The 10,772-nt window shown below is 39.9% G+C and overlaps 1 protein-coding gene across 5 annotated transcripts in view; it reads left to right on the top strand.

Moving 5' to 3' along the window:
• The first annotated feature begins 40 nt into the window (after positions 1-40).
• wdfy4 (WDFY family member 4) overlaps positions 41-10,772 on the top strand; it is a 44,368-nt gene continuing 33,636 nt past the window's right edge. For 4 of the 5 annotated variants that reach the window (XR_800215.1, XM_010790967.1, XM_010790968.1 and 1 more), the window contains exons 1-13: positions 1,487-1,682; positions 2,753-3,004; positions 4,183-4,294; positions 5,057-5,184; positions 5,596-5,724; positions 5,853-6,042; positions 6,604-6,793; positions 7,381-7,541; positions 8,683-8,915; positions 9,004-9,143; positions 9,472-9,602; positions 9,819-9,920; positions 10,072-10,262. Coding sequence is in view for 4 of the 5 variants with exons in the window: in XM_010790967.1 (XP_010789269.1) it covers positions 1,662-1,682; positions 2,753-3,004; positions 4,183-4,294; positions 5,057-5,184; positions 5,596-5,724; positions 5,853-6,042; positions 6,604-6,793; positions 7,381-7,541; positions 8,683-8,915; positions 9,004-9,143; positions 9,472-9,602; positions 9,819-9,920; positions 10,072-10,262 (1,980 nt within the window). In the remaining variant the exon portion in view is untranslated. Of the gene's footprint in view, positions 504-1,486; positions 1,683-2,752; positions 3,005-4,182; positions 4,295-5,056; positions 5,185-5,595; positions 5,725-5,852; positions 6,043-6,603; positions 6,794-7,380; positions 7,542-8,682; positions 8,916-9,003; positions 9,144-9,471; positions 9,603-9,818; positions 9,921-10,071; positions 10,263-10,772 lie in introns of those variants that run through there. The other variant, XM_010790966.1, reaches the window with a different exon arrangement.

The raw sequence follows: 10,772 nt of genomic DNA, 5'->3' as shown, positions 1-10,772 counted from the left end.
GCCAAAAGTTTATTAGCAGGGTTTCAGTGTCATCATTACTGAGCATTGGAATGTTGATACAGGCATTTGCAGACTGTTTATACATGTTGTTTTGAAGCGTAACACTAACATTAGGTTTGGAAACTGACAATGCAGGACATTCATTTATATAGGCTAGGTATTATTAATGTATTTTAGCACAGCGAGACTTTAACCTGCAGTGCAGAGACTGAAAGCGACACCGACTGAAATGAGAGGACTTTTTTTACCCCGGCGGGAAAAACGACATCGTATCAATTGCACCTTCTGTCAGCTTATTAAAGTTTGTTAATACTTTAGAAATGTGATGCTACGACTTAGCTACAGCTCTGTCAAAGCATACGTTATCGATTTGAGACAACACTAGGCAGGGCCTGCAGCCCTATCTCTTTAAACAACAGCCTGCAGAGGGAATACAATGGCTTGAAGGCAATAGTAGGTAACGCGCCGACGAGCTCGTGTCAGTGTGGCTTCAATTTCAGCAGGTGAAGTTAATTCCTTTGTTTCGGGTTGGGTATCTAAGTTGAAGAGTAAAATGGCAGGTGTATTGTGATGTTTCCTTATTGTAATTAAAATGTCTTTCCTCTTTTTCTGTAGATATGTTGAATTTTCTCTCTAGGATTCAGTATTTTCAATTCAATTAATGTTTTCCTTACATTGTAGACCCACATAACCTAGAATTTCCATACGCCACATATGCCCAGGAATTTGGAAAACAACCGATAGTGCTAACTTAATTTATACAATTAACTACATCGGTATTTGGGGTCCTACCAAAATGTCTTCAGTAAACAACAAAAGGCCATTTTTCCTCTAATTGAGCAGTTTTTTCCTTTGTGGGACATACTTTTCTTTATGTCTGCTGTCTCTATATGTGTATGCTATTTAAACCCACAAGATGGCGCCGTTTAGCTAGTGCTAGTGTTTTATTTGTGTTCTATCAATAGAAACACTGTAGTTGCCCAATCTCAGTGCAGTAACCCTAAACAAGCATTGAAATCACACTGACCAACAGATGGTTACCTTGGTTAGTATGATTACATGACCATTAGGTCAACCAAATGTAAAACAAAGAAAAAGTTTGGGTGTTTTCTAATTGTTCTAAAAGTGCGTTTACCTTTTTATAATAGTCATATAGACCTGACAGTAAATATTAGAAGAAAAACACAATTAGTTGTTCATTCTTTCACTTGCAAATCAAAGCCTTTATTCTCTGCACATAAAACTGTTTATTACAAGTGGTGTTGACCTGGCTTCTTTGGTGAATCATGGGATCCTGTCGCTTTGATTCATATCATTCCAGTCTAACATGACATATCTATTAAAAGAAAAGGCACTCTTCTTTGAGCTTTGGTGGGAGGGCCCCATCCAACAGGCTGAACAACACTTTTCACTTCTGCTTCTCTAAGGAAGTAAGAAAGCACATGACCTGCGCCAGCTGATCTGAGTTGCTCTGCTTGTTCAAAGTTCAGTCTGCTTGGTGCAGATTAGTGAGGGGCGGGTAGTTTTACAGAAGGGTCTGTCAGCACAGTCAAACCAAAGTCATGTTTTATCAGGTCTTTGCTTGTCTTTCCTTCTGACACCGGAACAGTGAACAACACAACAAGGATGACAGCGTTCTCTTGGAGCTAGGAAATTCCCAGATGGCTCTCACACAAGTACAGGTAAGACTATGTGTTAAGTTTCTTTTAAAAATGCTATAAAGGTGGCTGAAGTGTTACTGTAGCAGTATTTGTGTATTTCACACTGCAATACTTTATTGTATATCATTGTCAATATATGATTATGTGTTGCTGGTACATTTCACAAACCACTTGTGACTGGATGAATTTGCACCTTCTTGCCATGGGTCTCTCTTACACACTCACATGAGAATACCTCAAAGTATTAATGAATTTCTCTGGAATGTGAACTCCCTTTTCCTTTACTTACCATCATAACCGATTCAACTGGCTCTGGCTAATCAGTTTAGCAGTTTGCCTCTACTAATGCCACTCATTGTTCACCATGTGTGTTTGAGAAATGTGTGTTTCAGAAAGTACGTAAAGTAGTATCACTGTAATGAGAAAACACTGCTCTAGCCAAAGCCTCAGTCATAGAGTAACATGTCTCCTAGGGAGCAGCTTTGTGAACAAGATAAATTGTATTGCAATCACAATATAAGGGACAACTGATATGGACAGAACCCTAGGGTTTATCAGTGTCACAATGACTTTTGTAAGAACAGAGACCTGATTCGCTATGTTTTGTACACCTCAAATTATCAAGCTAATTTACCTTGTAAATAAAGGGACTGATAAGGTATTCCAAAAATGCTCCACACTGACTGTTTACAAAATATTACGGAGAAGAAAAAGGTAAAAAATGCTAGCATTTTGTATAAAACAATTGCAGAAATTTTTTTAAACGTATAATTTCCTAGCATGTGTGATTCCAATGACTGAAATATTGGCGTCAACCAAATGTACAGATCTATCACAGAGTTTGATAACTTGTTAATGAAAATGGCACATGACTGCCAGTTGTTTGTTCTTCTATCTGCTGATGTCTTGATGCAGACTGTGTGATGTGTGGGCAAGGCTGGTTTTGGACACATTTATTTGAGGAAGTGAGATCATCTAAGGAAACATGATTATTAGACATGTTGGATACTTTTTAAACTTGGGCTTTCTAAAAAAAGAATGGAACAATTTGAGGATTTCTCACTGTTGGCTCTTTTCCCCCCCCTCTTCAGGACCAGGCTGCTAAAGGGGAAAGGATCAATAAGGAAACCGGAGAGCTGAGTGCTTCAGGGGAGTTATCAGTCTCTGTGGAGGTGAAGGGGGAGAAAGTGGAGGGCTCTTGTAAGAATCCCCAACTCGCACAAGTGCTCAGAGAACAACTGCAAGAGCTGGGAATTCACACGAGCCCTGACCAGAGAACTGACCATGTTCCTTTAGAGCAGAGAGAGGAACATTTAGTCAATGTCCTACCTCTCTACATACAGGTAAGCTTCACTTAGACAATAATGTGTGACCAATTAATCTCAACATTTTCATTCATGCATCATTTTCAAAGTTATGCAGATTCACTCTTTATTGTCCTCTATAGAGGGAATTTTACATCACAGTCTGTTCAAATAAATAACATTCAAAACAAGGTCCCATGCCCCATCTTTGATTGTTAACAAATGGAAAAAAAATAATTAGTGCATCTGCCTCATGATTTGTATTTGCTGCAAATTACAATTTGTTCTTCTTTGGCACCTGATACACCCTTCCACTAAGTGTCATTAAAATCTGGCCATACAAACAGACAAACAAACCAATAACATACCATCGTTGGTAAAAGTTGAAACAAAACAAATCTATTATAGTGTGTCCATGCTAATCAAAGAAAGTTATGGCTGATTCCAATAGTTATATTTATATATTTGGATAGCAATGCACTCGCATATGCTGTTCATCAAGTGATTTATGCTTTTTTCTAATGTTAATGAAGTTACATTTGTTTCTATTGTGAAACTCTTGAAACAAATAAATAGAGGCTATTTTGAAATGGGGGCATCATTAATTAATCATAGCAGGAGAGTAACAATCGTTTGAATGAGAACCCAACCTTGGAAACGATAACTTGTGGCCTCAGGACATTGTTTGAAAAAGTGCTCCAGACTGCTTGAATGAAATGGCATGAGATGGCAGTCAGCTGTTTGTCCCTCAGCTGAATCATCTGAACAGCGTCATAGTTATGAAGAAACCTTTTTACCCAGGCACACACTCTGTGTAAATTCCACCCCTGATCCACGTGTGTGTAACCCCATTGATTGAGCTCATAGCTGCAGACGTAATCACTCTTTTGGATTGATTGTAGATCTGTGTGTGTGTGTGTTGATTACACTTAACTGTATAAGCCTCATGACTAAAGATTTGACCTGAACGTAGGGCCTCATTTAAGAACAGCAAACTCAGTTAAATGAGATTTCCTCTTAATGAACTGAAAGAGCAGAAAATAGCTACTAGCTTCTATTATTTATAGTCAAGTGCATTACCCAACGCAACCAATAGTCAACTATAATATGCTAACATGGCATTTTATACAAATAATTCTTATTACAGACAGATTTAGATACCATTGTTTTTGCGCTCCTGACTCCTGTATGATGGACTCTCCCCTCTTTGATCCCAGGTCTGTGAGGATGGAGGCAGACTTGAAGGTTTGAACTTAAAGGGGCTTGCAGCTCTTACTGCTGATACCGTCATCTATAACATCCACACCCGACTGGCAGAAAGACATGCAGGTAACAAAAACTGCTTATATTGCAGCAAACACTACAAACATTTTTTTCCTCGTTCAGGGACTTTCTACCTTGTTCCTACTTCTGCATTTTCAGTGTTTTTCAGGTACTTTTCCAGTAGTTTTTTTTGATAGTGTAAAAGGTTTGGATTCCTTCTCTGATGTTACTTTTATCTTCTGATGTTCTGCCAGTTTTCTGTCGCTATTTGTTTAGATTGTATTCTCTCTGCGTCTTAAGCTCTGTCCTTCTTTCACTGGTTTTGCATGTAATTTCCTGGAGGTATGAAGCAGGCGCCTTTTACATTTTTAGGGAAGTGGATGCTCTTGGTTTTTGATGTAGCTCAGGTATAGGTTCTAGTTTAATGTTGTGCTAACATGTTGCATGTAGTAGCTATTTACCAACAAAAGTGTGACTTTCTTTACCCAATGCAAGCCTCAGTAAATCTTTTTCGGTGACCCTGTCATACTAAAATAAATTGCCTAAAAATAGAAAAGTAATGCAAATGTTCTCTGAAAATAGAAATGAAACCTTGTGAAACCAGTAATCCGCCCCAATGATTTTACATTTGCATTTTGCTTTCTATTAGACGCCAGTGCACTTGACTGTAATGTGAATTAAGATTTTATGGTCAGTGTCAGTTATCATGGGGCCGTAGTTTTACCGATAATCCAGCCAGTATTTCTCTCTTGTTGCCTTTGTTCATGGCCCTTAGTGTAAGTATAATTTTTAGCACATGTTTAATCCTGTTGAGTTTTCTGTGTTCAGAGGGGGCTCGTTGCGAGGTGGTGCGGTTCTTCCAGAGGTATGATACTAAGGAGACAAACTGTGAGAAGCGAGACAATCAAGGATGGCTGCTGTTGAAGTCTCTGCTGCTGCTGACAGCTGACAGCTCAGTGAGTCAAAAGGCTGTTGTTGAAGGCTTTTTACATTTGATGGCAGTCACTGAAACATGGCAACATACAGTATGTGCAGGGTTGGGTTTTAACGGAATACATGTAACGACGTTACGTAATCAGAATACAAAAATCGAGTAACTGTATTCAGCTCGCGTTACATTTGAAAAACGAGTAATCTGATTACAGTTACTTACGTAAACCTGAAGTGAATACATTTTGGATTACTTATTGGAATTATTGGTGGAAAGATTTCCTCACAACATTTAATATTCATGACTAAAGGTACAGCCGAATCATCACAGCGCACAAAACCTATAACAGTTATGTTTCTTTCTTTTTGAATTTTCATCATTAAAGTATAATGTTTCTTTGTTCAGACATTGGACTGATTAGTGTGTGTGTTTGCAGGATATATTGTCCTGTATAAACCCAGGGCTTCCCGCTGCTCTGGTGAAATGTTTGTACCTGCTAGTGTGCCTACCTGCTCAAAAGGAGAACTCGGCCTCAGAAGAAACCTTTCAGGAGCTGCTCACAAAGGTCAGGCCCAAAATGCGTCTTTGTTTTCTCTTCGTATTCCCCCTTCTCAACCTGCACGCTTTACTTGCCTATTCTTTTTCATTGGATTTCCATCTTACTCTAAACTTCTTGCCCCTGCTCTTTTCCAGGTTCTCATTCAGCTGTGTAGGCAGCCAGTCAATGTGGAGAGTCTGGTGGAAACTCAGGAACTTCAGTGTCTTATCATCGGCCTCACTTCACTATGGGACCAGACGAGCGTCACCTGGAGACATCAGGCCTCCCGCGTCCTCAAAGCAGTGTCTGCTGTAGCAACAACCAACACTGTCCCGAACTTGCAAAGTGAGGGAACACACAACTTTTCTGTTTATCATTTAAATGTTTTCTGGTTATAAAAGACTATATTACATCAGTTCCACTGAACACATTTATACATTTCTCGGAAAACTCCACAGAAATTGAGTAATAAGATCTTGGGGAAGTCATTTGTGCAGACGGACTGATATATTTAGGAATGGGTTGATTATACAGAGACACATGACCACACATCCTAGCAGAGCGACGTAGTGAAAGTATGTTTCACATGATGCCTCCATCAGCAGATAATTCACTTAAATGTTCCGCTACCCACAAGTTTACTCTGCCACTCCGCCATGACTTTTTCTTACATAACTCTATAGCTTTATGCTATAGAGATCATTTATAACAGTTGGTTTAACCTGTGTGCAATAAGGCCATGAGTAAAGGATTTTACTTTACCATGTACTGTGTTACTGTAAAACAGAGTCTTAAGAGAACTGTGCTTAAAGCATTTCTTGTTTGTGATGATGAATGTGTGAAGACACTATTGTTGTACATCTCTGTCAAGTCACTTACCAAGAGCTCTGTCTTTTTACTCCTTAGAAAAGAACTGTGTGCGTATCTGCATCCAGAACCTGCTGCTCATCAGTGCCGACGTCTCGGGGCCGCTGCTAGCCGAGGTGGCCGTGGCTGTGTTCAGCTTTATAAGAGACACATACACTCTCAATCCAGCCCTCTTTGTGGAGTTTGATACCATGAACGGCTACAAGGCCCTCGAAAACATCCTACAACGGTGAGATAAAGAGACGTAAACAAACGAAGGATGAAAAGATTGCAATGTGACTTGAATAATGTGTTAACTTGGTTAATAAAGAGAAAAAGCATCAAAAGGCTCTTTGTTCTCGGAGTGTTTTTAGGGCAAGAGTAAATTCTTAGAAGTGAAGGAGAATTTCATGGTGTAAATATAGAGCCCTTCAAAGGGCGCAATTCTTCAAATGAAGGTAATTCCTCTGCTCTTGGAGTCAGTACATTGAGACCAGTATTTTTCTCTGCTATTCATTTATTTGATTTTTTAGTATTGTTTTTTTTTTAACGACAATGCACGTTAATTCATTGTATCAGTTTCAAAGATTGAAACGGCAGATTAAACATGCTGGAGTAATACAGCCTTAAAAGTATTTAACATCTGTAAACCCAACGCTGGTAACAAAAAGCAGAACAATTACAAGTGACAATATAAACAAGCACATTTACAAGTCAAACAAATACAAATGACAAAGTTCAGATTTTCCTCTAGATGTATGTTTGGTATTGGACTTTGTATCATATTCTCTAAATGCACCTCTAACTTTTGTTTGTCTTTCATCTCACCACCTTAAGCTGTGAGGAAGGAGTGTCTGTGGATCAGTTCCAGCCTGTGGAGGAGTTGCTGGCTCTCATTGCCTCTCTCACCCTGCTTGGTAAAACTGAGCTGAAAGTGGCTCTTTGTGTCACCAACCCACAACCTCCCGCGTTCAATTTTGACCCGCCACTTACCAAAGGTAGGTTTAGTCTTCACTGTAACTTCTGTATTCTCTGGCCACACCACCCTAATTATCTTGAAACGTTGATTGCACCATGAGGATACACTCTGAACCCCTCAAAATTCACACTCCCAAGCATCTAATTATCATCACAGGCATGACTCAGCAAATGTAGGCTTAGGGAAGAGAGTGAACCCCCCAAATGACCACAAAGGTCATCCCTCTTTTGTGCTTTTGCCCTAATATAACACACCCAAACTGCTCCACCCCACTTCGCTGATTTCCCACCCACCCTGACTCGCGGTTCCCCCCTGCTCCCCTTCTGCAGAGCTCAACACCCCTCAGGTTAACAGGAAGCTGAGGTGATTATGTCTGAGATGATGAAGTGGAGGCTTCCCCTCTAACTTTGTTAGGATGCTCCACATCCATTCACCACTGGCCTACAGCAACCAGCCATCTATCATAGAAGCACACACACCTCCATCCAACACTCATAAATAGTGTCCATAATCAACACACACACACCCATCCAATGAAACACACAGACACACACAGCACCCATCCATCACATCAAGGAGTAGATCTCTTTCCAGCAGAGGGACCAGGGACTGTTTTGTGCTGATCTTATTTGGTTCTGATGCAATTTAGATGAAGTGTGGAAATGAATTCTATTACTAACCAGGTATATATTTTTAAGCATGTTTTGGCTCCAAAATCTAAGACCATGTCTTAATATTTTGACAATTGAGAAAACAAACTCTATCAGGGCAGATTATACTACTTTTCTTTTGCCTTCATGCATGTTGTGTTGTTTGTTTACAATACATCTATGTATGGATAACTCAATTGGCTTATGAGATTCAGCATGTGCTCTTTGTTAAAGGATGTTTGTTATTTATTGGTTTTCATTTTTCTATGGAATTGTCCTTGCCAGAGCTAAATCTGATAAAATGGGCGTAAACTATTGTCACTTAATTGACCTCTGGTTGATATTGTTTTTACAGTTGTACATTGTATCCATACTCAAACGTTAGATGAACCAAGCTGCAGACCATATTATATTCAGTATGACCTTTTTTAAATGGCTGACACAACCCTTCACAAGAACATTTGACTGACACTGTTTTTATTCTTTATCTTCTAATGTACCCTTCTGCAGGTTCATCAGTAAAAAACCTGCCCGCCTTCAACCTGCTGCAGGCCTCGTTGCTGCGATCCCAGGACTCGCTGCTGTGCTGCCAGCTCCTTCGTACCCTGCAGACGATATGGGAGAGGAATCCAGCTAATTTCTTCCTCTTAGAGTGGACTGTCCAGTCGATGGCCCAGCTGGCTGCCTGTGTGTGGTGTAAACCTGTAGCAGTCCAGAAAATGTTCTTCTCAATGCTAGAGATGGTATGACTTAGTTGACAACAAAGTACCTATGCATACTTTTAGTTTGATACAACATGCATTTTAAGTTATATTAAATGCTTTCCTACAGGTGAAATTTAAGTTGAACTACATCCCCCACGAGACCTTGCGTACATTGCTGGGTGTGCTGAAGAAGAGCTGGACTGGGACGCTGGCAGGAGGAGTTACAGGGATTGATTTTGGAGTGGTGGCTCTCAAGTGTTTCCACAGGTGAGCAATGATAGTTGGTACACCTAAAATATGTTTCCCTACCAATCTATCTGGTTTCAGTTAGAATTTGATGTTTTTTAGATAAACACACTCGTAAACTATTTTTTAAAAGGAAGTTCACCCTTAAGTAAAATACAGTGTCCCTTTAACCTGTAGGGATGTCTTTGATATTGGGGTGAACTGTCCCTTTAAATAAAAAGAATAACCAAATTATAGCCTGTAACACTTTCTAATAACCATCAATTCTAAATGACAAATTGATAGTTTGTTAAACTTTAACTATTGGTAGTGTAATACTAAATGTTATCATGTGTCCTCGGCCCTGCAGGATGACAGTGCACAGCGGTATGCTAGCTGAGGTTCTGAGTGACTGGGGCCTGCTGGAGCTGCTGCTCAGCGAAATTCGTAGGAGAGCAAAAATCCTCAGGAAGGCTGGAGTTGTCTCTTCTCCTCAAATAAGTAGGAACCAACATAATTGTTTCCTCTACTTCTGATGTAATCGTGCTTGTACAAACAGAGAGCGATCGTTTGCCACAAGAACACGTCATTAAAGCAAATTTGTGTTTGAGCAACACAGCCAGCCAGTGATTACCGGTACATACTATTGATGTGGACCGTTGTCCTTAGGCCAGCAGGTGTGGATCAGCAGTCACATTTTTTATCTTGTGTGTTTAGATCCCCAGCAGCTGCCAAGTGTGGAGGACAGTGAGAGACTGCTCACTACCTGTATGCTTCAACTTGTGTCAACCCTTACGTTACGCTCCATCAAAAACACAGGTATTCACATTTTGTCATGTCTGTTCTTTTATTTAATACCTTTCTCTTTCACCATCTGCATAATTGTGTGTTTATTTTATTAATGTTATGTTTATGTTTATTAATGTCTTGAAACGGCTGTTGTATACTTATTTTTGTGTGTGTATTCCAGTTTCAGTGCGAGACCTTGGTATGGTTCCCTACATAAAGATCTTCTTGGATGAGGATCAGTATCGAGGTCCCACTCTGAACATTTTGGAGCAGCTTGCTGAAATAAACCCTGAGGAGTTTATGAGTACAGCCATAGGAGCCCTCTGCTCCTCGACGCAGCAAGAACTTGGTTTGAAGCGGGACCTATTGAAGGTACTTACCTTCTACATGCACCCAGACACAGCACAAACACTCAGATGTGCAGTGATCTCAGCTGAACTGTATACGTAGTCTCCACTCTACATCAAATCATTACAAATTGTAATGCACTTAAAACATAATCAGCTAGTGAATTTATTTTCTTAGCATGTGGGACCCCGATTACATTATAGACAAATGCAGATTGATTTGCTAAAACAGGTTTAGCTGTTAACTCTGGTCCGATTTGATTAGGCCAGCAGCCTTGTGCTGTGGCACTCTGAAGATTACCACCTCTATCAGATCAGTGAGTGGGACACAGATCTAATTAGGCCTAACCAAGTTACACATACACTGTATGTGTCCGATTTTATAGATGGCAGTAAGAAGAGCACTTACTTGCAGATATTGTGTGTATCAAAGTGTGTGAATGTGTATGCTTTTGATTGTTTGTGAATGCATGCAGGAGCTTGTCATTGTGTGTGTGAGGAATGTGTGTGTGTGTGTGTGTGTGTGTGTGTGTGC

Source organism: Notothenia coriiceps, unplaced genomic scaffold (genome assembly GCF_000735185.1).
Source record: "Notothenia coriiceps isolate Sejong01 unplaced genomic scaffold, NC01 NC01_scaffold00034934, whole genome shotgun sequence".
In the NCBI taxonomy this organism is placed as follows: domain Eukaryota; kingdom Metazoa; phylum Chordata; class Actinopteri; order Perciformes; family Nototheniidae; genus Notothenia; species Notothenia coriiceps.
This window is presented reverse-complemented; position numbering and strand designations above follow the sequence as displayed.